The 23,559-nt window shown below is 35.0% G+C and overlaps 2 protein-coding genes across 3 annotated transcripts in view; one reads left to right on the top strand and one right to left on the bottom strand.

Annotated features, from left to right (window-relative positions):
• The window catches only part of LOC105838076 (protein expanded), a 54,575-nt gene that overhangs the window by 8,903 nt on the left and 22,113 nt on the right, over positions 1–23,559 (top strand). For both annotated transcript variants that reach the window (XM_036283372.1, XM_036283371.1), the window contains exons 7-8: positions 2,316–3,232; positions 13,554–13,603. The gene's annotated coding sequence lies outside the window, so the exon portion shown is untranslated. The remainder of the gene's footprint in view (positions 1–2,315; positions 3,233–13,553; positions 13,604–23,559) is intronic.
• Positions 15,013–23,109, bottom strand: LOC105838077 (putative sodium-dependent multivitamin transporter). The gene is made up of 8 exons (XM_012683360.3): positions 22,142–23,109; positions 21,469–21,690; positions 20,401–20,741; positions 19,812–19,931; positions 19,037–19,351; positions 18,403–18,520; positions 17,901–18,172; positions 15,013–17,688 (listed from the first exon to the last, which is right to left on the bottom strand). Exons 1-8 carry the CDS (start codon positions 22,250–22,252, stop codon positions 17,448–17,450), a joined length of 1,740 nt encoding a protein of 579 aa, XP_012538814.1. The 5' UTR covers positions 22,253–23,109; the 3' UTR covers positions 15,013–17,447.

The raw sequence follows: 23,559 nt of genomic DNA, 5'->3' as shown, positions 1-23,559 counted from the left end.
TAATATGAAAAATCGGTTCAATATTGGTCAGATGCTGAACCAATATTGAACCAATATTGCTGCTTAGACAAATCTGCTAAATAAGATCAAGCGTACACTTTACAATATTGAACCAATATTGGCAATATTGTCTTTACTTCTCAATATTGCGCCAATGTTTTTTGCTACTAGGATAGTCTCTTGATAATAATATGAGAATATACTTTAAGCAGCATTCAATAGAAAAAAATATTAGCGACCGAAAATGCGTGATTTTGTAATCCAGCGTTTTCAGGATTATGCAGAAATTAGTAAATAAAAATTCTGATGCTTTATTTATTGTGCTTTTAATATTCTCTAACACGTATCTCCAAATGTCGTTTAGTTTGGTCGACGTATAAAGTCTTTTACAATTCGAGCAATTAATTATGTAAACAATATTTATTATTTTTTCTTTGCTAAATGTATTCTTTTATTTTTAAAATAATATGCTAGGAAAATATTGCCAAGAAGAGCCCAGCATTAAGATGTTCGTATGCAAAATTTAATCGATTTTGAATAAAATCGACAATTTTTGACGATCCCAGGTAGAACACAAGATCACAATAACATCATAATGATGTCATTGTGATTTTATTTGTCTTATTACACTTATAAGTACATAAAAGGTACTCTTATGACATCATCATGATATGTCATCAAGTGGCAAATGACATTATTGTGACTTCCGTGTTCTACTGATGTTAAATGCATTGGAACGCGAATGTAATATGTACATCGAGCACGCAAACGTTTTGGTTCATATTTCTAGTTTTCTTCAGAGTGCAAAGTATAAAATTTAAAAGTCTGTAGTCTGTAGTCTAATCGCAATTAATTACGTCATATTTTAAAGGTATGAAAGTGAATATAAAAAATACTTTAATTCATGATCAATCAGAAAACAATTTTAACAAAACTGTAAAAAGGAATTACTAAAAAATTTGACTTACACAAAAAGACAGAAAGATCCGACACACTGCTTCTGCAACAATTATATGTGTGAAGATGTAACTTTGTTCATGTCAAACAACAGAATAAAGTTCAGCACTTGATAAGATTTTTTATGCTGTTAGATTGTATAAGTGGTATCTTTTATTACGTATGATTGACTCGCATCAAACTTGCTTGATCTGGGTCGATAATGTAGAATAACTTGTGCAATTTCGTATGTATTTCTTTTATAGATTTGGAAATTTTTTTCTAGAATTAGAGTACACATATTCATATCAGTCTATAAATTGGTCTTTATACTGAGAACAAAAAAAATTTTTAGACTGCTTTTATTATCATTATACATCGTAAAGCAAATCATCAACTAACAGATTTGAGAATTTTACGTACCAAAAATAAAAATTCTTTTCTTTTTTGATATAAACTCGACCGTTTTTCTCTAGATTTTTGTGCATACTTTAATTAATTCTGTAGAAAAACTTTTCCAATTTTATAAAGCCAATTAAAAAATAAGTTTTTATAAAAAAATGTCGGTAAAACAGACAGCTCTAGGATCTCGGCGTTGCGGATAATATACCGATAGGAGTTGCGTCGAGTTTTCGCCAGCGACCGCACGATGACATCACCGACCCATTTCTCATTGACGATAAACATTTTGCGCTAGTGGTTTTATAACGTGAAATAATAGGAAGTCATAATTGGCGTTATAACTCGCGCCGAAATTACACGAGAGAAGCAATAAGAGAAACAGATACAGTTTTTTCGTTTTTCTCTACTCGTGTAGCGCCGCAGGTGAAGTGGCAACATACAGGGTGAGTCTTAATGGCTGTTCCAACTTTTTACCATGAGAGATGGAATTACCGACTGCAATCTTATCATTTGCACATGCATATGTCGTACATACGTGTACTAAGTTTGCAGTCGGATTTGCATCTCTCATGGTAAAAAGTTGGGACAGCCATTAAAACTCACCTTGTATATATATACACACTATATATATATACTATATATATATATATACACACAGAGGTACAATTAAATATTTGAATTAATTCTCTTGAATTGATCTTGTAATTTTGTTTTTAAATAATTTTTTGTAGAAAAGTTATAAAAATATCTAGTGTGTATATATAAAAAAATATTATACAATTATATAATTGCATATAACGTACACATAAACATAATTATATAATTATAAGTGCATTTTTTATTTAGGATTAACGTAACGTATTACATTTGCACGCATACAACATTACGATATCAATACATTCGAGAGATCTGCCTCTCGATCTGTACTTTTATTTCATATATGTTTCATTTCATTTTATTTTCGATTTATTTTCCAGAACAGGATTTTTTTCTCGGCTGCGCCATCAAGGATCTTGTAATTCTCGATCGATTATTTAATATACGTTCGATTCAACGGTCCTCGAAGAGCCGGGATAACTTTGACGAATAAAATCATTCCCCGCGGAGGAATCATTGAGGAGCCGCGCGCTCCGGTACCGAGAGGTGATTATCCTGGAGCCCGGTGTGTGTGTGTGGAGTTTGGTGCCGGAGCCGATGGTGGAGCGGCGGAGCGTCGCCGCGCCGGTGCGGCGGCGTCCCGCCAATCAAGTCAGTCACTCGCCGGCTGCCGGTGTAAAATGTCGTGATTGTGTGTGCTGCCCGGTCACGTCACTGCGCGTCGCGCCTCACGTTCTCTCCACCGCTGGAGGCTCTGGAAACTCTCACCGCGCGCACCACGACGACGTTCCTCCGCTCGCGTTCAACCCGAGAGGCAAGAGGATATACCGTATTCCGCGCGCCACGCGCAGAAAAACAGAGAGAGAGAGAATTGTCTCTCGCGCCGACGCGCGCGGGTGTCCCGGCGTGTGGCTTCCCGCGAGAAGCGTCTTGTGCATCGGGGAAACGTGAAACGCGTGTGCGCGAACGCGCGCGCGCGCGCGAGTGGGACCGGCGGAGTAGTTTCCCTCCTCCCCTCGCCCTCCGATATATTTTGTGCGTTCTGTGTGTTCTGTGCGTAACATATACATCCGTAACGCGTCCCGATCCGCGAGTGTTTACCTTCGACGACCACCTGTTGCGCGGCTAGTCCCCCGCCTGTGTGTCACGTTGGATTAACCGGATTACGCACGCACGCACGCACGCACGCACGTACGCACGCACGCACGAGCGAGAGGAGATGCCCCTCGCGCGGAGATAAATCATCGACCGTGAAGACCTCGTCGAAGCTGCCGAGAGTAAACCACGCGAAGAAAAGGTAAGGCGAGCCGAGGTTACGCGCGCGGCCGCGCGTCCCCCCTCGCTTTCCATCGAGCGAGTGAACGGCGCGCGGCGCCCGTACGCGACTCCTTCGATTCCTTCGTAATCACCGCGGCGTAAACGTCGACGCTAATTCGCGTGCCAATCTCGCCTCTCGCACGCTCGGCCGGATTAATGAAACGAGCGCGGGGTTTTTTTCTTTTTCACCTACTCTCTCACGCCGATCGCAAACGGTCGATCGCGTGGACGTCGTATAGCCGAGAGACTCAAATCGCAACCGCGCATACCGCTCCAATTAGTAATAGCCGCGGAGAATTAAGTATGTCGTTTCGTCATGCGGTCTGGCAACGTCACGAATTGTTCTCTCGTAGCTAATACGAGCGCGAGAATGAATGAAACCTTGGATCGTGCCGTCGGCAAGTGTGTGCGACGGCGGTTTGGTTCAAATTTTAAACCTGGGAAAATCGCTACGTTAAACTGTGAAAATTATGTTTATGGTAAACGTATCATCGATAATTCGTATATGTCTGCATGTACAGAGATCATTTAAGGAAGAGAAAACGTGAAGAAAAAAAAAGAGGAAGAGAAAAAGAGAGAGGGGGGGAACCTTTGCTTATCTTCAATATATATTTTGGCATGAATTTCGAATATATGGACTCGTCAAGATTTAGTAACGATAACATTATCCTCCTCTTTGCTGAAATTTTTGTGGAATACTTGGAAAATGACTCACGCCCGCGACTTCTCAATCTCGTCGACTTACCGAACGAGACTTTTCCTCGAGTTATAGCGCAAATTAAAAAAGATTTGAAATGAGAAAGATTCAGGTTAAATTATATCCCGTTATGATTTAATTAGATACAATTTAGAAAAAAAAATATATATATATACAATAAAGCGAAGGCGGAAGGTATGTGGAAAGAATTGGAAAGCGCCTATCAAGATATCCCAAATCACACGCGATGCGTGATACGCATTTGTACGTAAATGAACGCACGCGCTTTCCAATTCTTTTTTTTTTCCCCCCCACAAATATGCAAGAACGCGCATGGATATATGCACACGCATCAGCATGCAACTGTGCGCGCGCGCGCGCGCCTGTTCACATGCATACGCATCGCGCATTCAACGTGGTGTGTATGACATCACATCGCCGAATGAAATGAGCCGCGTATAGCGTGCGACGCGTATGTATGTACAAGGCAGCGTACCGAAACGGCGTGCAGCGGCGTGGCCAAAGCAACAAAGAGGAGATTGCAATGGCCCCCGCGAGGCGCTGGAGGCTGGGAGGGCGAGAGAGGGGAAGGGGGAGTGGAAGGGCCAGTCGCGCGCGAGAAGATGCGAGAGGGTGGGCGACGGGGGGGGGGGGGAGGGGAGCCGGGTAAAGGTACGCGAGAGCGCGCATTCCACCGCGGACGCGCATGCGCCGTCCGCTCGCGATTTGTGCGGGTTTTACTACTAACCGCCCGCGGTATTCGCACACATTCATTCGTTCAGCACCGCGTCGTCGAGTCTAAGGTCCCGGCGAGGACGACCGCGTTACATAGCATGGCGATAGGATGCGTTTCGCGCTTTAATCCGATTCGGCTGCTCTCGTTAATCTCTGGTGCGCTCTATGTATGTTTTTTTTTTCCCTCATACCGTCTCGAATGCAACGGGGATATCCCGGTGGAAGCTCTTGTCAGAAATCAGAACTCTTTGGCACGAATAAAATAATTCTTGAAGATGCTGAATAGCCTTACAACTTGAAAATTTTTGTACGTGTGAATTCTGAAACTTCCTGAGCTTCGTACAGAAAATCTGACAGATTTTCTAAAAAGTTATTGATTATGTGCAAATGTTTTGAAAAATTCTGAAATTTACGTAAAAATTCCGAGTTTTATATAATTTTTTCAAATTCTTGTATTATTTTATAATTCTTTAAACAAATTCTCAAATTTTTTGATATGACTTTTAGAATACTTCAAAATTTATTTGTTTGAAAAATTCTAAGAAAAGTGTAGAATTTCTCAGTATTTTAGTGTGCCAGTTTGTATAAAAATAAAAAAATAATACCATAATACCACAAAAAAGGCAATACCAAATATACTTATCCAAAAAACTCTTCAAAAATCTTGTACAAAACTGTTTTTATTTGGCACCACCAAATGTAAAATTATAATACAAGAAATTATCTTTTTAAATAAAAAGCAAAAAATTTATCTTTGCGAAAGTAATGAAGAGAAGGCGCTAATTACGAGAATGGAAAATATTTATATATATTATAAGAATATCTATACAAACTAGAAAATTTATTATTCATTATCATTTTTTTAATATTAAAATGTTATATTTAATAATATCATATTTTGTATATAGTAAAGTGTTTTAAGTATTTTGATTAATATACTAGCATTGAAAATAGAAAGCAAAAAAGCAAATAATAAAAATAAATGTTTTATTGAAAAAAAAACTTGATGCTGCTATGGAAAATAATAAAAAATTAATAACGATTATTATAAGATTAACAATTATTTGTATAAAAATTCTGAGAAAAAATTTCGGTTTAGCTAGTTAAGATGAAATACAATTTATATTATATACAAGAAAGGATTACAATCTGTCGTTTGCGTATGTACATATATCATTGTTTTCTACGCTACTGCGCTATGAAAGTGCATGGAATCGCGTGTACGTACAGTCACGACTACAGCGGTACAGAAATACCTTCGATTGTAGGCGCGGAACGGTTTTTATAGTCGTTGACGCTATCTGTCGCATTATAACGTATTGAATATTAATATCCGAGAAACGGTAGATCCACGGTGTCGCCAGTCATCGTTCGGAGAGACTCCCCGCCGCACGCAGAAAAAACCGACGGTTACAAAACTCACTCGGGTCTTCCTCGGGACTTCTTTTATTAAGCTTTTTCTCTATATGACTCATGCATGGCCAATTTAATCATTCCGAGTGATGTTTTATTCTAACACTGATAATTTGTTTACGTTTGAAAGGTGGCACTTCAAAAATTAATTTTATTACTTCAAGAAGCAGGTAGCATCTAATGTCTACGTACGAAGCAAAATAGATAATTTTGATAATTTGTTTTGACACCCCGATAACGGTAATAAATATGTGTGAGGCCGAAACGTATCAAAAATGCGTCGTTACAAGAATTACGTCTATATGGATTATTTACACGTATTGTTTGCTTTATCTTTACATGCAGACAGACAGTGTAAATTATTGTAAAGTGGATAACGTAATACAGAAAAAGTAATTAAGTTATGAAATTATTAAATACATCTAACTTTAGTAATGATAGAATAAAAAAAAATTATGATATTATAAAATTTTCATTATTTCTGATAAAATTTGAATTTTCTATTATTTAGATTATTACATAGATACATAAATGATAAGTAATACAAAGTTTATGTAGTTTACATTATGTATATATAATGTAGATCATTTATATTTTATGCGTAAATCAGAATTCTAATATCTTTATTGCACTTTGATTAGTACTTACAATTTTATACGGGTTTTAAAAATAAAATTGTTATCTCTTCGATATTTAAATTTATACTAATAATCAATATGTTAATTGTAAATAAATATATCTAGAAGCAATTATCGGCAAAAAATCAGTATTGCGAAAAATGTTATCTTAATTAGAGATCTCGAGCAAATGTCTTATCAATATAGCTATTCAGACTCTAATAATATTTGTCGGTGTATCCGATATATGTCACTTTTAATCGACGTATAAAAAACTCTAGATGCAAATATCATTGTAGATTTATGTACACAGTACACGAGTAAAGAGATAAAATATTTTTAAAGGATTTTTTATCTATAATTTTAATACAGTTATAATTATAGAATTAATTGTTACAAGGAATTTTAATTGACACTTAAGTTTATTCAATGCACAATCAAATAGATGTTACTAACATAGAAAATTATGTATCTTTTCTTTGACACTCTTGAAAATTTTATATATAGTTACTTTCAACTAAAAGTGCAAAATTAATGCAAGTTTTTTAGTTGCAATTCTACTTTATAAAAATATACATATGTTCCTGAAAACAGAAAAAGAATGGAGGTACATATTACTTGAAATTAAATCAATCTCGTTTTATTTTCATAGCAAAATAAAATCATACTCGGCGGTTTAACGAAATGTTTCTCTATCTTTCATCATACTTTTATAGGAGGATAAATTTATCTTATATAACCGAACAATATAAAAGAGAATGTGGAAGAACAATTGTAAAAAGGAAGGAAGCGAGAGATTTGACGTACACGTACACGTGTGTATATACGGGCGTGGCACCGAAGGAACTGAATTCCGCAGAAATAGCGCGGGAGACAGCCGTATATCCGACTTGGTCCGCGTGTTTTCCGGTACGACCGACGTGGGGAAAGAAAAGAGAAAAGAGCCCCTCGGCCTTGCATTGTGCGGCGCGACGGAATGTGTTTTGGGCTACGTGACCTAACGCTCCACGATATTATAAGTTATTAACTCTTGTGCGTCGGAGCTCGGGGATCTTGCTCTTGTGTGCGCGCCTCGCGCACCTTATAGGTCCTGGGGGGCAGTCATGCGGTCTCTTGGGGTGTTTGCTCTGCGCAAATAACCGGTGCAAAATATCTTTCGAGGCTGAGCTGGAGGCCGTTATGACCCGGCAAATAATACCCCGAGATTTTTTTCGCTTTGCAAAACCGACCGACGTGGCACGCACACCGCGCGTATGCGCCGCAATGAAAATATTTGTTCCCGCGAAAGCACGAATGCATTACGTCTGTCTGCGATTTAACCGGAATAACGCTGTTTAATTCTGTCGATGTATGAAACACGTGGAATGTTATTTATCGAAGAGAGATATTGTCTAGTATATGTATTCCAGGATACTTTTATTTTATTAATAAATTTCTTCGATTTGTTAGCTTTAATTAAATTGCTACGTGAATATTGAATTTTTGAATACATTTTTATAATAAAAACTCGCTCGATTTTTAATTTTACAATGACTAATTAAATTCATGGATATGTAGTCTTTACGTTGTCATATCTGTACGTGTCTAGAAGACGAAATAAACTCATGATATGCTTTCACATGTACCTATAATTATATTACAGAAATAAACAGTCAACGTCAATCTGGATTTTTTTAAGGAAAATTATAAAATAGATTAATAGAACATTTAAGTTCTTAATTGTCTTTTTATTTTATTAAATGTTTAAAGGATATCTATAATATTAATGTCCATCCATTTGTTTGACACAAATAACCCGCTGATTTGTTGTTTAAAATTATATCTATGATAATTATTCATTACTATAGAAAATGATTGGCAAATATTTCTTATGGAGTAATCTATAGCTACATATGTAATTAAGAAAAAGGTTTTTGGTTTATCCTCCGTCACTATTCATTTCTTAAAATTGTATTGGCCAAAAAATTCTTTAATCATCCTGAGACATACAGTAAAAAATTCGCTGCCATAGCACATTTCGTGCTGTCATTGTGAATTTCGTCAGTTATTACATGGACAATAAAAAGGCTCGTTAAGAATACTAATTTTATTTACTGAGAATAATTTTGCCGAATCTGCAAACTATTTTGTAAAGAGAAATCGATTATTGTTCCGCGATTGAAATGACAGTTTACCTGTGTAAAATGTAATGTTTTCCTAACATTTGCTAGGAATGGATCAATTTTAATACAGTAAAATCGCATTTTTGTAAATGAATTCATTTAATATTTCTATATTTTATTAATAAAGATTTATTTTACTAGTATACAGATTTGAATATACATGTATATATATCTCAAATATTTGGTTATTATAATAAAATAGAAACTTAATTTTTTATGTCGAACGTGCAGTTGTAGTCATATCAGCTTGTTATGACAGAAATATTTCTTCACAAAAGATTCTTCATTTTAATCTAATAAGGATTATCAAGGCAAAGTTAATTGCCATGATAAATTCTATTTCTTTTGATGACGTCATATGTTGCCTTGTCAGATATGACCGTTATTAAAGTGATTAAACAATAAATTGATAGCAAATAATAATAACAGTATATTTTGATAATAAAACCATAAACCATGCGTATGCTTAAACGCCTGCGATTTATAACGTTGCCGTTTTTGCAAGCAAACGTATATCCGAAATGTATTTTAATACATTTGTTTTCAAATGATTTTAATGCTTGACATATGTCGCCAAAGTTATTTTACTACCATAATATAAGTTTTGATCGTGGCTTATTGTGCCATGCTAAACTGTGTTGAAGTAAAAATTAAATTACATTAAAGAACATAGTCACGTGAAGGTTTAAATAAAATTTGCAAATAATGTTACATAAAATTTTTTTTGTAGTACACAATTTTAAATAAAAATGTACCTAATGCATCTGTACTGTACGTTCTGTTACGCGCGTTGGAGTTAATGTTTTAATTCTGATATGGCCACAGCGCGTGCAGTATGCGCTCAAGTGGTATGCAGTCTCAAAAGTGGGCTGCTCTTGGCTATCCGCGTGCATCGTGGAATCCGGCTACCTGGTGAAAGTACCACTACCTTCGCGGGCTCTCTATGCGCATCCAAGCGAGCACGTGTATCTGTGCTAAGCATAAGGTGGGACGCTATCGGAATAACGCGAATGGAGTGTCAATGCACTCTATTGTGTCATCCGCCGCTAACTGTGAGATAATGTAACGTATAACTGCCGGTCCGTCCGACCCAAGAATCGACACATTGCAGACTTCAATAATCTGTAATATAAATGTTGAAAATATTAAGCGTTACCGGGACGCGATTTACGTTTCGTGTAAGAAAGTTCTAAAAGTTAGAACATATAAAACACAGGCCTTGGTGCGGTCAAGAACAGAAAATGCTGGCCACGCGATATGTAGACGCAATCCACTGTGTAAACAAAAAATCGTGATAAGAAAAGTGAATGTTTCAGCCCGCATAATTTCGAGTGATATAAGACTTACAAATAGGAATGTAAAAAGATAGGATTGTGTTTACGTACTAACAGATAAATTAAAGTAAAACCTCTTACTGCAAACATAAACTGGAATTTTCCGCTTTAATTAAAAATTGCTATTTATAATAATTCAAAATTGAATTTTTTGATTATTAATTGCGTGGTATAGATTAGGTGAAAAGATGTAAAAAAAAAAAATTAGATTGAAACACCTGTTTTAAGCATTTAAAAAACATTTTTGTTGAATGATCTTGAATTTGACATTAATCTTGATGACCTTGATCTTCATGATCAATGCAGAGACCTTCGTGAGGTCTTGAGGCTAAATGAGGAATTATATGAGTTCTCCTAATATAATAACTGTTATTGCGATAAAAAATATCTATTTAGTATTCAATCTTAACTTTTTTCGTTTTATCTTTGAAGCTTTTAAAAGATATACATTGACAATAGATAATGTAAAAATCACTTAGTGTTTATTACTTGCAAATGTGAATGCAATTAATGAACGAGGAGCAACAACATTCAATATATTCAGATTTAAAAAGTTATCGTAAAAAATAATCCCCCGTGTTTTATGATTTTGCTCAATAAAAATAATTGATCTAAACATTGATAAACAAAAACGCATAGATATTTACTTTCATTTTTAAATCGGATATTTCTAATGTTACACCCGAATAAAATTCTCGATGTAATTCGTGATAATTTCATCAACAATATATCTGAAAGAGTGTGTGTCAAGCGCATCGGCGAGTTTTACAAAAGCAAGACGAAGAGGGGAGAGTGCGAGATATTTCTCTCAACGGGTATTTCTTTCAAGCGAGTATTCCCGGTTAATTTTACCGAGCCCTAAGGAGCGCGTGCGAAGGATCGACGAAGGATAATGCTAGCGGGGCTCATCGGTTGGACGTTGGCTTGAAGCGGACGAAGGACGCCCGCATTCCACGCCACAACCTGGTATAATACGAAGAATTGGCCGTACACAGAAGGAGGAAGCGAGAGATAAAATGAGACGTGAATAGCAGAGAAGAGAGAAGGATAAAAGAGAAAGATGAAAGAGAGAGAGAGAGAGAGAGAGAAAGAGAGAGAGAGAAGGGAAGAGAAGGGGGAAGGATAGAGAGAGGGAGAGAGAAAGAGAGAGAGAGAGGAAGTGACATAAAAAAAAGAAGAGAACGAGAAGAGTTGAGGAAGATGGAAGTCACAGAGTGGAAGAAAGAGGGCGAAAAGGAAAAAGAAAAACGCAGGCGAAACGAAGATTCGAGAGGAAGAAGGAGAAAGGCGAAACTGGAAACAGCTGTGCGAAGAGTTATCTGCATCTATCCTCTTCTTCCTCCCCTTTAGCTACTTTTCTTTCACTTTATTCATTCCGCGTGTCTTCTTTTACATATCCCCCTCCTTATTTTCTTCTTCTATCTTTCTCTTCTTTTCTCTTTCCTGTCATTCTTTCTCCTTCTCTCCGCTTCTTTTCGTTCATGTCCTACAACTTTTTTTTTTCATGTCCTCCATTCAATGAAATTCAAATCTTTCTTTGAACAATTTTCAAATAATTTAATTATATATAAAGATTCAGATTGCTTTGTGAACATTGATCTGATATTAGATCAGAAATTTTTTTAAATTTTGAAAAACCTTGAAACCTTTGAATGTTGAAAAGTCTCGAAAATATTTACTTATCTACCTATCTAAGAAACATTTTCTAGATATTAAAAATTTTTGAACATTTAGAAATATTTTCTACAAGATTTGTCTGCAAACGTTTAAAAAAAAATTTTTAAGCTCTTTTTAAAATTATTATTTAATATAAAATAAAGGATTAAAATTACAACGTAGCGTTACGAGAGAAGTAAATTAATTTTTAAAATATTTGAGACACTTCTAAGAGCATCAGAAATCTTTCGAATAATATTCGAGCAGTATATTATTCGAAATTTCGAAAATTTCTCCTGTATCTCGATTGTCATGTATTCGACGGTTCAACATCTTGTCTTGAACTTATCGCTATTTCCCATCCCCACCCTTCCTCGCATCGCGACCGCGTGCTTCCGACAAAGTAAACCAGCGTGCGCGCATTATTTTGCAAGTATCTCTCAGAGTACTGTATATAACAGAGAGTGCATGCTCGGGCGTAATTGGGATTCCTCCTTTCGCAAAGTTGGCTGCCGCTAGCTGCTGCAACTGTTGCTGCTATCGTGCATCGGAGTAGGTTATCGTTGATGGCTTTCACCGGTGCAGAAGCAATGACAAGGAAAATGGATAAAACAGAAGAGCGTTTTGATTGCGATTCTCCACGCGGCTCCGTATAACGCGAAGGACGATTCGTTAACGATTATACGAATGTTATAAAAGGGCTGGAAAGTGGAGTTACGTGAAATAATGGGAAATATGAAGTATAACGTTGATAACTCCCCAGCTACCTTTTGTGTATACATCCAATTTTATCAGCAATTATTAAAATATAAATTAAAAGGTTCAGTGTCCCTTAAAGAAAATTTAAAGAAAATAATTTAAATTATATTCTATTGTTAATATAATTACTAACAATAAGTATTATTAGATGTCTGATTATATTAATTAGACATTTAATGAAAATTATTTTACCACAGGACTCTAAATTAAAGAAGAAATAGATTTATATGCAAATGTTTTGAAATTGAATGAGAAAATGCAGAAAATTTGAACGTGGGATCCAATGAGAAACATGATATTTATGAACAACAAGAATACAATTCGATTGTGTCGATCTACAGATGAGATTCCTTATGCGCGGTGCTATTGAATCTTTTAAGCGGCGAAGCACGCAGGACGAGGCAGAATGGGACAGAGAGCGAGGGCTGCAGGGCTTGGTAGCACAGGTATACGGCTTCGTATTTTCGTGGCTGTCCGACTAAGCAGAGGAATATCCTGATGAGATTATAATGTGAATATAATGACAAGCTCCCGAGCTCCCGGGCTACGCGTCCCATACGGATCCGCTCTTTCGATTTCGTCTCGACCGCGCGCGATGACTGTGCGCTTAATCCGTAACGTGCACGGTCTGCCCTCCCTCTCAAGACTTGAATCAATCTGTGTGCGAAAGGAGCCAATATAAACGGAGGAATAAGACAATGACGAGTCCTAAGACGATCACATTGCCCGCGAACCCCCATCCCGCGCGCTCTTCCTCTCGAGAGCGCGGCCGGCGTTGCGGTTACATTCCTCCTTCTTCTCCCGTTTCCCCCCCCCCTCTCTCTCTCTCTCTCTCTTTTTCTCTTGAAAACAATTAGGAAAATTATGACTATTTCTCGCCGAAGCGTTATTCCAATCGAGACTAATTTTCGCGATGTATATGTTACAGGTGGATACGTGAAATCGCAGGCGGAGGATTCGGAAGACGAAGGAATCTAGGTGAGTCATTTCTTTTTAAATTAATTTTTCTGTGTTGTTTTTTTTCGCACTATAATTTAGTTATTAAAGTATTTCTTGAATTTATTGCTGTCAAAATATATGACTCATCCACTGCTTAACTTAACGGTATTAGCAGTTTTAAGTGTGATGAGATTTTACCTTCTTTAATGCCATCAAGTTTTTGACAAGGTTTTCTCTCTAAATAAACTTTATTGTATTTGTATAATTTGAAAAATACGTGGATATGATTATGGTTGCTAGTTGTGTTACTCTCTCAGAAAGAGAGAGAAAGAGGAGAGAGTTGCATATTTTTTGTTCGAAAAAACTTGCAGCGAAATATAATATTAATATGAGAAATTGCATCATGTAGTATAACTTTTCGATATTGATACAAGCAATATCACTCATCCTCAATGATTTCAAATGCTAAGACTAAATAGTTAGATTAGATAAATCAGCGAGTTATTCTCACGTGTATCAACAGCAAATTCCTCAACTATCTACATTGCTTTCATTCGAGCAATCCTTGTAGAGATTTATTTCATATGAAGAATGTACATCATAATGAGAATGCAAGTTTCTACGACATTGCAACTCGGTAATTTTTTTTAATTGTCAAGAATGCTAGAGGAATCACATCCGCATAAACACATAATATTACAGCCGCGACGTCATAAACTGTTTGGAGCACAAATAGCTATTTATACAGATAGGGTATACTATTATATTTCTTATCAAAAAAGCATCGTTTTCTATCTAATAAAATGCATTATTTTCGAGATTTTCAAATTTGCATCGAATCAAAATATTATATTAAAAGAGTTCTCGAAAAATTAGGTAAAATAGTTATTGGTAAATCTTTATTTCAAATAGTAGTCTTTGAGATGTAAAAATTTAAAGTTAGTTAATCATAAACTACGTTTATTGTCTAGTTGCGTATTTGTTTAATTAATTATTTTATTAAATGTTTGATTAATTATTTTTATTTTTGCGGACTTTGTCGCTACAGTACTTTGATTCGCGAACTTCAGCTCGTGATACCCTGTATAATACTATAAATGCGATACGCTATTTGCCGTTACTTGATTCTTTAGATGTCGATAATAACATTCCGATAATAATAAGCTTTATAATATTGATGTTTTTGTATCACATTGTTCCGCGAGCTGACACAAGCGACCAGTTACGATAAGCTCAACTTGTGGCTTACGTGACTTTTTCTATAAGCTAAATAGTTTTGACATCGGATTATCCAGAGACAAAACTCTGCTAATCTACGAAAAAAATATAATTTAATTCAGATAAGATATCACAATCATTTACCCTTAGATCCAAGTTTAATATCTTTAAATAGACGCAACTTTTAACGATGACGTTTTTTAAAAGATTGAATAATCATCTATGGAGAATGTTTTTTAATAAACTTTATTTGATTTTTATTGACCGTTCTTTTCATTAAAAAAGAATAATAAATTTGCTAAATGTCATACATAAGATTTGTGACTCGAGAAAGTAATTCAGATTTTAATATTAAGGTTATTATTTGTTTCACCGAGAAAAAATGTGTGAGATTTACGACTATACTTGTACAGTAGAGTAGTGGTAGAATAATAGTTAGGAATATTATTTTTGTAGTAATTATTACTGTAATATTGGCAATAATAACTATATGCTTATAGTGATTGTTTTGTAGAGTATAACTTACAATAATCTAAAAACTTATAATCTCCATTTTGGTTATGGCGATCATGTCAAAAGTTGTATAGACCATATTACTTATATTGAATAACTGTAAAAATATAATTAGTTCCAAAAATTTACAGTAATTATTACAAATTATATAATAGTAATATTAAGATTACTGCAACTATTTTCTCTCGCTGTTTAATTCATCTCAACCAGAATATTAAAAACAAAATGTGCTAACAGTTGTTTTGATATGTGTACTTGCGTAAAATGCTATTTTTCGAATTAACAAATGTTATTACAATGTAGGTAGGTGGTACACGACAAATTAATTTTAATTCAAATCGAAAGACAAAAATGAGCAACGCATTCTCGCAAGAAACGCATAAAACTCCGGTAGCCATTTCGCGCCTGACAGCTCTTGAACTACATTTTTATTTTTCCATTCACGCTATTCGTTTGATTGCTTTCTTCTTTGATTATGAGGAACGTGTTTTCAATTCACACCAGCGTCACGATAGACGCAGCTTATTGCGACGAGTTAGTGAGTCTTCAGAGTGAGAAGGAGGAAAACGCGGGAAACCGGCTGTAAAGTGATCTCTGGAATCCCTCACGCTGAGAAAGAAATATGTGATATTTGCGACTATAATTAGTAAAATAATTATAGTCGGGAATATTATTTTTACAGTAATTATTACTATAATATTGGTAATAATAACTATATATTTATAGTGATGCTTATACTGATTGTCTTATAGTACAGCTTAGCGTATAAAAATCTCCATTTTAATTATGGTAACCGTGTTATAAGTTGGACAGATTAATATTATGAGAATTTTAATATGGTTTTAACAAACTATAATTTATATTGCTGAATAAAAATATACACGGAGAACGTTTTATATTAAAAATTACTGTGTAAGATAATAGTCACGGACCATAAGAAGGAATTTCAAAGAATTTTATGCCATAAGTAGTGTAAATACTATATAATAATTTGATGAAAAACATAATAAAAATTTTCATAATTCTTTCCTTGGTCCGCACTTACTAATATTTACCACAGTAATTTTTACCATAAAATTTTCTCCGTCTACTTGGGTACAAAAATGACCATAAATTATAGTGATATTATAATTATTGCAACAGTTTTTTCCCTCTCGGTGCACAAACGGTATTCTGTGAAGGGGATTCCGGAGATTATCCGAAAATTTCTCTAGTCTTTGTGGAAAATGTTACCGGCCACGTGATTCACGTACAGACGCACAGTATACTATCAACAAAAACACGCATGGCACGCTATGAAAAGTAATCACACTTAGAAGAGAAATTTTTACAATTCCTTTTCTTCGGCCGACATAGATTTTTGAAATTCTCCATTTCGGCGCCGACGTTATTTCAGTGGTATTTCCTTACGTAAGAACTGCATGACGCAGGTCATTGCTTGCGTTTGCTCTGTGTGTCACCGTATAGCTCGCGCGCGCGCGCGCGCGCGTATACACCAGTCTGGCGGCATTCCATCGTGATTTGCGAACGTTTCGGTAAAGTGTACAGCGCGCGCAGTTTGTAGTCCGTGGTGTTTATGTCTGTACGTCGCGGGGCTCCCAGCTGGAATTTTCACGCGGTATGAAATCGCCCCAATCTGGCCTCCATAAAAATATTTGATCTCGATTACATAGAGAAACATTGGCGCATTACGTAATTATTTTATTTAATTGCAATTATTTTGTGCAAATATTTTTTTTTAGTTTAAAGTTCTACCCTTTCTTTTTAACAAAAAGTTCGAAACAGTAGAAATACGTAGAAAAGTAAAATATGAAAATTTTTTCAAATTTAATTTGTCATACTAGAGTTATGTGGAATATGTAAATAATTTAGGTGTTTTAATTTTTTGAATTTTTATATTTAAATTCACTACTTTTTTGATATTACTGCGGTCAAATTTTACGAAAGAAAGTTCAAGATTTATCAATAAATGCTCCAGGTTACAAATATGTTTTTATAACACATTAATTATTTACATATCATCACAAGTATTTTTCTTGAAGTTTGCATGAAATTAATGTGTGTGCGAAATATATAAATAGTTATGTGCTTTTACAAATGTAGCACATTAAAATTCCTTTTTTCTCAATTTTTTCCCCCAAGAACGAGGCTGTCAACTTTTATCGAATTTTATCGTGTTGTTATATTTATCCGCTTCTCGTTTTCGTTGTATTCGATTTGCTATAATTGGACTTAGCAAAGCAGTATCGATTTCGATCTGGGCTTCTCTAAAAATCCATCTTGTGATCCAGCTGACGATGCATCCTGTGATCATTGCTAAGAGAAATCCCAGTGGACAGTACCACATATAGGATATACGATAGAGGTAGAAATAGGACTTATCTTCCTCCACTCTGTAAACGAGAAACATTCGTTAAAGTTCTTGCTTTATTATTGCAACAATATTAAATTATAGCATCAGAAATGTGAAATAAAAAATAAATTTTTGCTCAAAACACATGTCAGAATAGGTCCACTTTTTACATATGATTACCTTTTTTTTATCAAGTTTAGAATAAGAAAGTCTGAATTATATAATACCACGTTTATTTAAATTTTTACTCACTGGGCCTCGTAGTGTAAATTTGTGTAAATTATTGATTTCTCTTCTACGCTTCTGCGATACATAATAGTGTTGTTGAATCCACAACCGTCTGTTGAGACATCCAGTCGTGGAATCGGTGGTTTCGGCTGTCCGAATCCTATCCACAAAGAAAACATGAGACTAAGAACGAAGCCCGCGATCGCGCCCCTTTGGTTGCACGATGGGAGAAACATGCCGAGCGTGTATAAACCCAACATAGGTCCACCTACGACACCAAAGATCGTCAGAGCCGCCTGTAGAAAAAAAAAAACATTTTATTGAGGAAAAAATTCTCTACTGAGATATCTAATTTCGCAAAAGTGTATCTGAAACTGCGAAGGTCTAAACACTAAACAACAAATTTTTCTTCAATGTGGAATTGGCTTTTTGAACCTAAATTAATTTTTCTTTGTTTAATTATTTCTTGTTTGATATTTTTATCTTATTATACGTGATTTGGTGTTGAAAGCAAATTTTATATTACCTGCAACAATCCACCAAGATATTTTGCCAGAAAAGCGACCGCCACACACAATAGTCCAACTACAAGAGCCAAAATTTTGCTTATGATTATTGACGCCGTAGCAGATAGGTCCATGTTTCTGTAATCAATATTATTTGCGTTTTGCTTTTAAAATATTAAAGATTTTATTATTATTTCTTTATTGTTCTTTAATTAAAAAAAAAGAGAAGGAAGAAAAAGAGAGGAATAAAAAAAAAAGATTAGAAAGAAAAAACGGAAAAAATGAAAGCGAGAAGAAAGACAGAAGGAAAGAGAAATATATTGAAGATTATTTGATTATGTGAAATAGAAATTTACTAAATTCTAGAGAGCGAAAATTAATAAAAAGATAAACTACAAAATATAACAAAGAATGCATATTATATTTAACGATTTCTTTAGACTTTAACGAAATATTATAAAATATTAATTAATTGGTTAGTCAATTCTTGACGCAATATATTGTTTTGTGTAACATTTTTGTGATTCTTGTATACTTTTTAATACATTCCCATAATACAATGTCGAAGAATTTAGATTGCCTTGAAACTAGATTCTTTTCCGTAGCTCTGCTATACGATGTTATACAATTTTTTCACGCTGTCACGACTTTTACCTTACACGCCAGAGAGGCTTGATATAATCTTCAAGAATAACAGCGGCGAGGGAATTAACCGTGGCCGAGATGGTACTGAGTCCGGCACTGAAAATTCCGGCTATGAAAAGCCCAGGCACACCTGGATAATCCGACAGCATGTCCATCACGTACAACGGCATCAGTTGATCATTCGAACTGATTCTGCCCTCCTCGAGTGGATCGCAGCTACGATATTTCGCGTACATCGCCAGTCCAGAGAAGCACAGAGTAAGCGACATGATCGACGCCATCGGCCAGCTCCACCATAATGCACGTTGAGCGACTGCTAAATTGCTACGAAAATCAAAATAAAGATATTCCATGAAGATGTTCCGTTGTCACGGGAAATTTGTTGACACTGTGAAAATTTGATTTTTCTCGTATCATCGATGGAATTTTTATCAAGTTTGTTACAAGATAACGTGTCTCAACGGATTAGAAATCAAGTTATAAGAAAAATGAGATCAGAGTAATCACTATTTAGACTCAAATTTCTAATAATAAACGATTTCCTAAAAATACATTGCTTACAAAATATATAAGAAGCTATTTAAAAAATATGAAATACAAATGTGCTAATTTCTATGCTCGCAAATTTATAAAAATATTATGAAAAGAAGTAATATTATATGAAAAGAATCCTTGTAAAAAGAGTTTGACGTTTTGTCATGTAACGCAAAGATGATGCAGCTATTATTTTTGGACTCGATTAATTCGCGTTTGATTGGAAATTATCAGGTCAATCTCGCTTTACCTGACAGTCAGCATTCTTTGAACCTGAACTTGATTAACGCTGTACAAGGAAAGGTAAGTAAAGAAACCACCAAGTGTCAAACTCCACCAAGTATGTCGTACAGTTGGATCCAGAGAGATGCTGCGGGCATACGCGTAAAAAGTTAAAATAAATAAGTGCTTCCTGTGCTCGTTGACAACTTTATTTTATTTGTCTTACTTGATCGATCAATACATTACTTTCGATTATTCATTAAACGTCTTTTTTTAGATGGGCTTTGCTTTTTTTTTCGTTACAGTTACTTTTCTATTATCATATTTTTAAATAATAATAAAAGCTGTCTTACAATAGTTGACGTGATATTTTTTATCTCTTATAAAGAAGAAAAACGTCAATACGTTTGTGATAAGAAAAAAATAAGTAAAATTAAGAATTTAAAGGTTCTTACTAGATAAAATTAACGGAATTTATGAAATTATGTGCATAATTAAGTAAAATACAGTATGTTTTTTCTCAGGGATATATGTACGGAATAACCGATACAGAAATACAATTTAAGTGAAAAAACGAAGATATTTTTCGTAGGGCTTTTTGTCATTCGGATAATTACTTATCGAATTCCAATCGAGATCCCTCTCCGGCGATCTGCCAAATTCGATCTAGACCACCAGTGTCAACAGCGGCAGTGGCGATAACTGTGACAACGGCGGCCAGCATTAATAGACTTTGGAAAATATCGGTGATAAGTACCGCCTTGATACCTCCGATCGTTGAATAGAAAGTGCAGACGAGTCCTAAACCAATCACGCTTGCGGTCGTTGAAATACCCGTGGTGGCTTCTAAGGCCAACGCAGGTGCATACAACACCACGCCGCTGTACAGTAGCAATTGGAGAAAAAAGGCAAAACTGGCTATTAAGCGGGTAGTCGTGCCGAAACGCTTCTGCAGATACTGCAATGATTCATACAGTTGCGTTACATCAATTTTGGTCGGCTAAAATTTTAACCATACACTTAACACTATCTTATCTTTAAAATTAATAACTATATAGGTAGTTCTGTTTAAGAAATATTATAAATATAATATAAATGTATATATTTTAATTTTATGCTTTAAGCGTTTATCCATTTAATTTAACATTGCACTTGATATCTCTGATTGCTTTTAAATGAATTGTAATGAAAAACATTAAATGTATATACGCTTTATGTATATTAAATTTTGAATTTGGTATAATAGTAATATAATATATGGTAACAAGAGTGTAAAATCAGTCTTATGCACAAATGCACAAAAGGCCATTACACCCGTGTTGTATACTATATTTTTTGTTACTCATGCATCGTTGTGTGGTCTCTTGAGTGTCTTTGGTTCTCGCAAATCGATAGGTCAAGGGTAGATTCGCGAAAGCGATGAAGTATCGGTAAATGTCGGTAAGTGCTGGATGTCTGAGAGAGTTTCACATGCGTGTTGCAGAGATAACGCGCCCGTGTGTGCTGAAATGTGACTGAAAAATGATCAAACGTGCTGAAAAAGTCGTGCTGAAAAGTTTTTTGTCACGATTCGTGCTATCTATTAGAAGGCAAGAACTGTGCAAGAGATGTTAGTGCTGAAATCTGCAGACAAGTGACACGAAAGGGACCACTTTCGACGCAAATGTAACAAAAAAACATTTTACCTCAAAAGCGCTCATAGTGCCTAGCTTGAAAAACACCGGTAAATAGAAATAGGCTGCAAATGGTGTCGCGAGTCCATAAGCGATGTTGATCACAGCGTACTGTGTACCATACACGTAATTTTCGGAGCTCACTCCGAGTAGACTGACTGCTGATAAATATGAAACCATCAAGCCTATCGCTACCGGTATCATTCGCATTGACTTGTTTGCTATAAAATATTCCTAGAGAAGCACATGAAAGATTACTTTATTTTTCGTCTACCCTGAGAAAAACGTTTGGTTAATTGTATGGAAGAGTCGAGTAAATTTTACTGTATCGTTCCAGTAAGATGTATAAGGTTAAATCAACAGAAGATACTCCTGTACTTTTTACATGACTGCATACAATTTAGAGGACTTGGTTGATAATGCAGGTTTAGGTTAGATTAGATTTTAACGAATAGTCGCGTTATTTTTACAGAACTTCTCGCACGTATAAGCTTAATCGCCGATTCAGTAATTAAGATTTACTGGACTAAGATTGTATATTTAATGGGACTTTTTTCTCAGTGCATTTTATCTTAATGAATATCTATTTTTATAGTAATGAGTCAAAAGATAATTAAAATTAAAAGTGTATAACACGAAATATAAAAATATTTTATGCAACGTTTAAAAGATATATTTAACTTACCTCAGTCGACTTCTGTCGACCACCGACGAGCCAATAATATACACCGATGCCGGAGCTGATCAGCATTACTACACCAATCACTACATAATCCGCTGCAGTTAATGTAGCCATAGTGTTTATCACCACTTCACCAGTTAAGAATGAATAGTTTGTAGCGTACGGTACTAGTCAAATCGATCTAATTTATTCTATTCTTGAAATAATATTTCGCACTTTGCTCCATTTTTTTTTAAAGAAACCCGACAAACATCGTATATTGCTTATCAACGTGTCAATACTTGCCGTTTGCTACGTACGTGCCGTTTATAATCTCCGACTTGATCTAATCTCACGTGCACCTCACTATCAGAGAACACACACAGTCGTTTTACGATTATTTCCCAACATTGTACATAACACTTACATTTAGGTATTACTTCTAAGACACTTTCTCAAATTTCCACAATCTGCCTCGACGACAACGAAACATTTAGATAATAATGAAAATTTATTGTATCTCTGAAAGTAAGCTCACAAATATTCCCAGAGAGGAGCAGTGCTTATATACGAATACATTCTCAAACGAAAAGTGCGAAACAGATGTGCAGATTTTCTTAGATGGGTGTCCTGCACTGAAATGATTCAAGCTGCTGTGAGAAGCAGCCGCGTACTCTTTGTTCGAGATTAATCAAAGTATTTCAATATGAAATTATATAGACACTTCAAAGAGGAGAGGAAGAGGGAATAGGTTTATATAAGATACCAATTGTCTTCAATCAATCGATTTCAGTATAGTAATTATAGTTAGCCCTCTGCACCGTACGTAAGCAGAGACGTTGCTATTTTGGTTACGAAGTCGCAGAAAGTATGATGTCTTTTACACGTCGTCGCGACGCAACATAAAATCTCTCACAATTAGTACGCGTCGCCGGCGATAGGTGAACACGGCGGAGTTATATTTTTCGTATACAGAAGAAACTGTCAAATTAATATATTACTATATATTTAACCATTAATTATTTTATATATAAGAAATTATAATCTTGCTTGTATAATTTGAAAAAAATCTTATATATGTTTTAATTTTATTTTATAATTTATTTTATTTAATATAAAACATTTTTATTTTAATATTATAATGGTCCATCTTTGAAGAGCGCAATATGATTATGATAGTATATTTTGATAGTGATAGTATTAAAAAAATTTATTTCTCGATTTGAAGATATTATTTTCTATCTATTTCTTGAAAAGCATTGTTAACTTACTTTTTTCAAAAGCAAGAATCGACGTTATATGACTTATTTTTGGAAAAAAAAAATTTGTATTAAAGTTGAGCTTGAGGGGGACATAAAAGATGGTGATGACTTTAATTTTGAATTCTTTCACGAAGCGCTAAATTGATTTTTCAAGTAATATAACGATTAATTTGTTGACAG

Source organism: Monomorium pharaonis, chromosome 1 (assembly GCF_013373865.1).
Source record: "Monomorium pharaonis isolate MP-MQ-018 chromosome 1, ASM1337386v2, whole genome shotgun sequence".
NCBI classification, from domain to species: domain Eukaryota; kingdom Metazoa; phylum Arthropoda; class Insecta; order Hymenoptera; family Formicidae; genus Monomorium; species Monomorium pharaonis.
Note: the sequence above shows the minus strand (reverse complement) of the source record. Positions and strands in the feature narration are given on the sequence as shown.

Excerpts from the sequence above, each read along its gene's own strand:
- LOC105838077 (XM_012683360.3), bottom strand. The coding sequence starts at position 22,252 with ATGGCTACATTAACTGCAGCGGATTATGTAGTGATTGGTGTAGTAATG. Across the intron at positions 20,742-21,468 it reads GCACTATGAGCGCTTTTGAG|TATCTGCAGAAGCGTTTCGG; the intron begins GTAAAATGTTTT and ends GAATCATTGCAG. Across the intron at positions 17,689-17,900 it reads AATTTACACTACGAGGCCCA|AGTGGAGGAAGATAAGTCCT; the intron begins GTGAGTAAAAAT and ends TCTCGTTTACAG.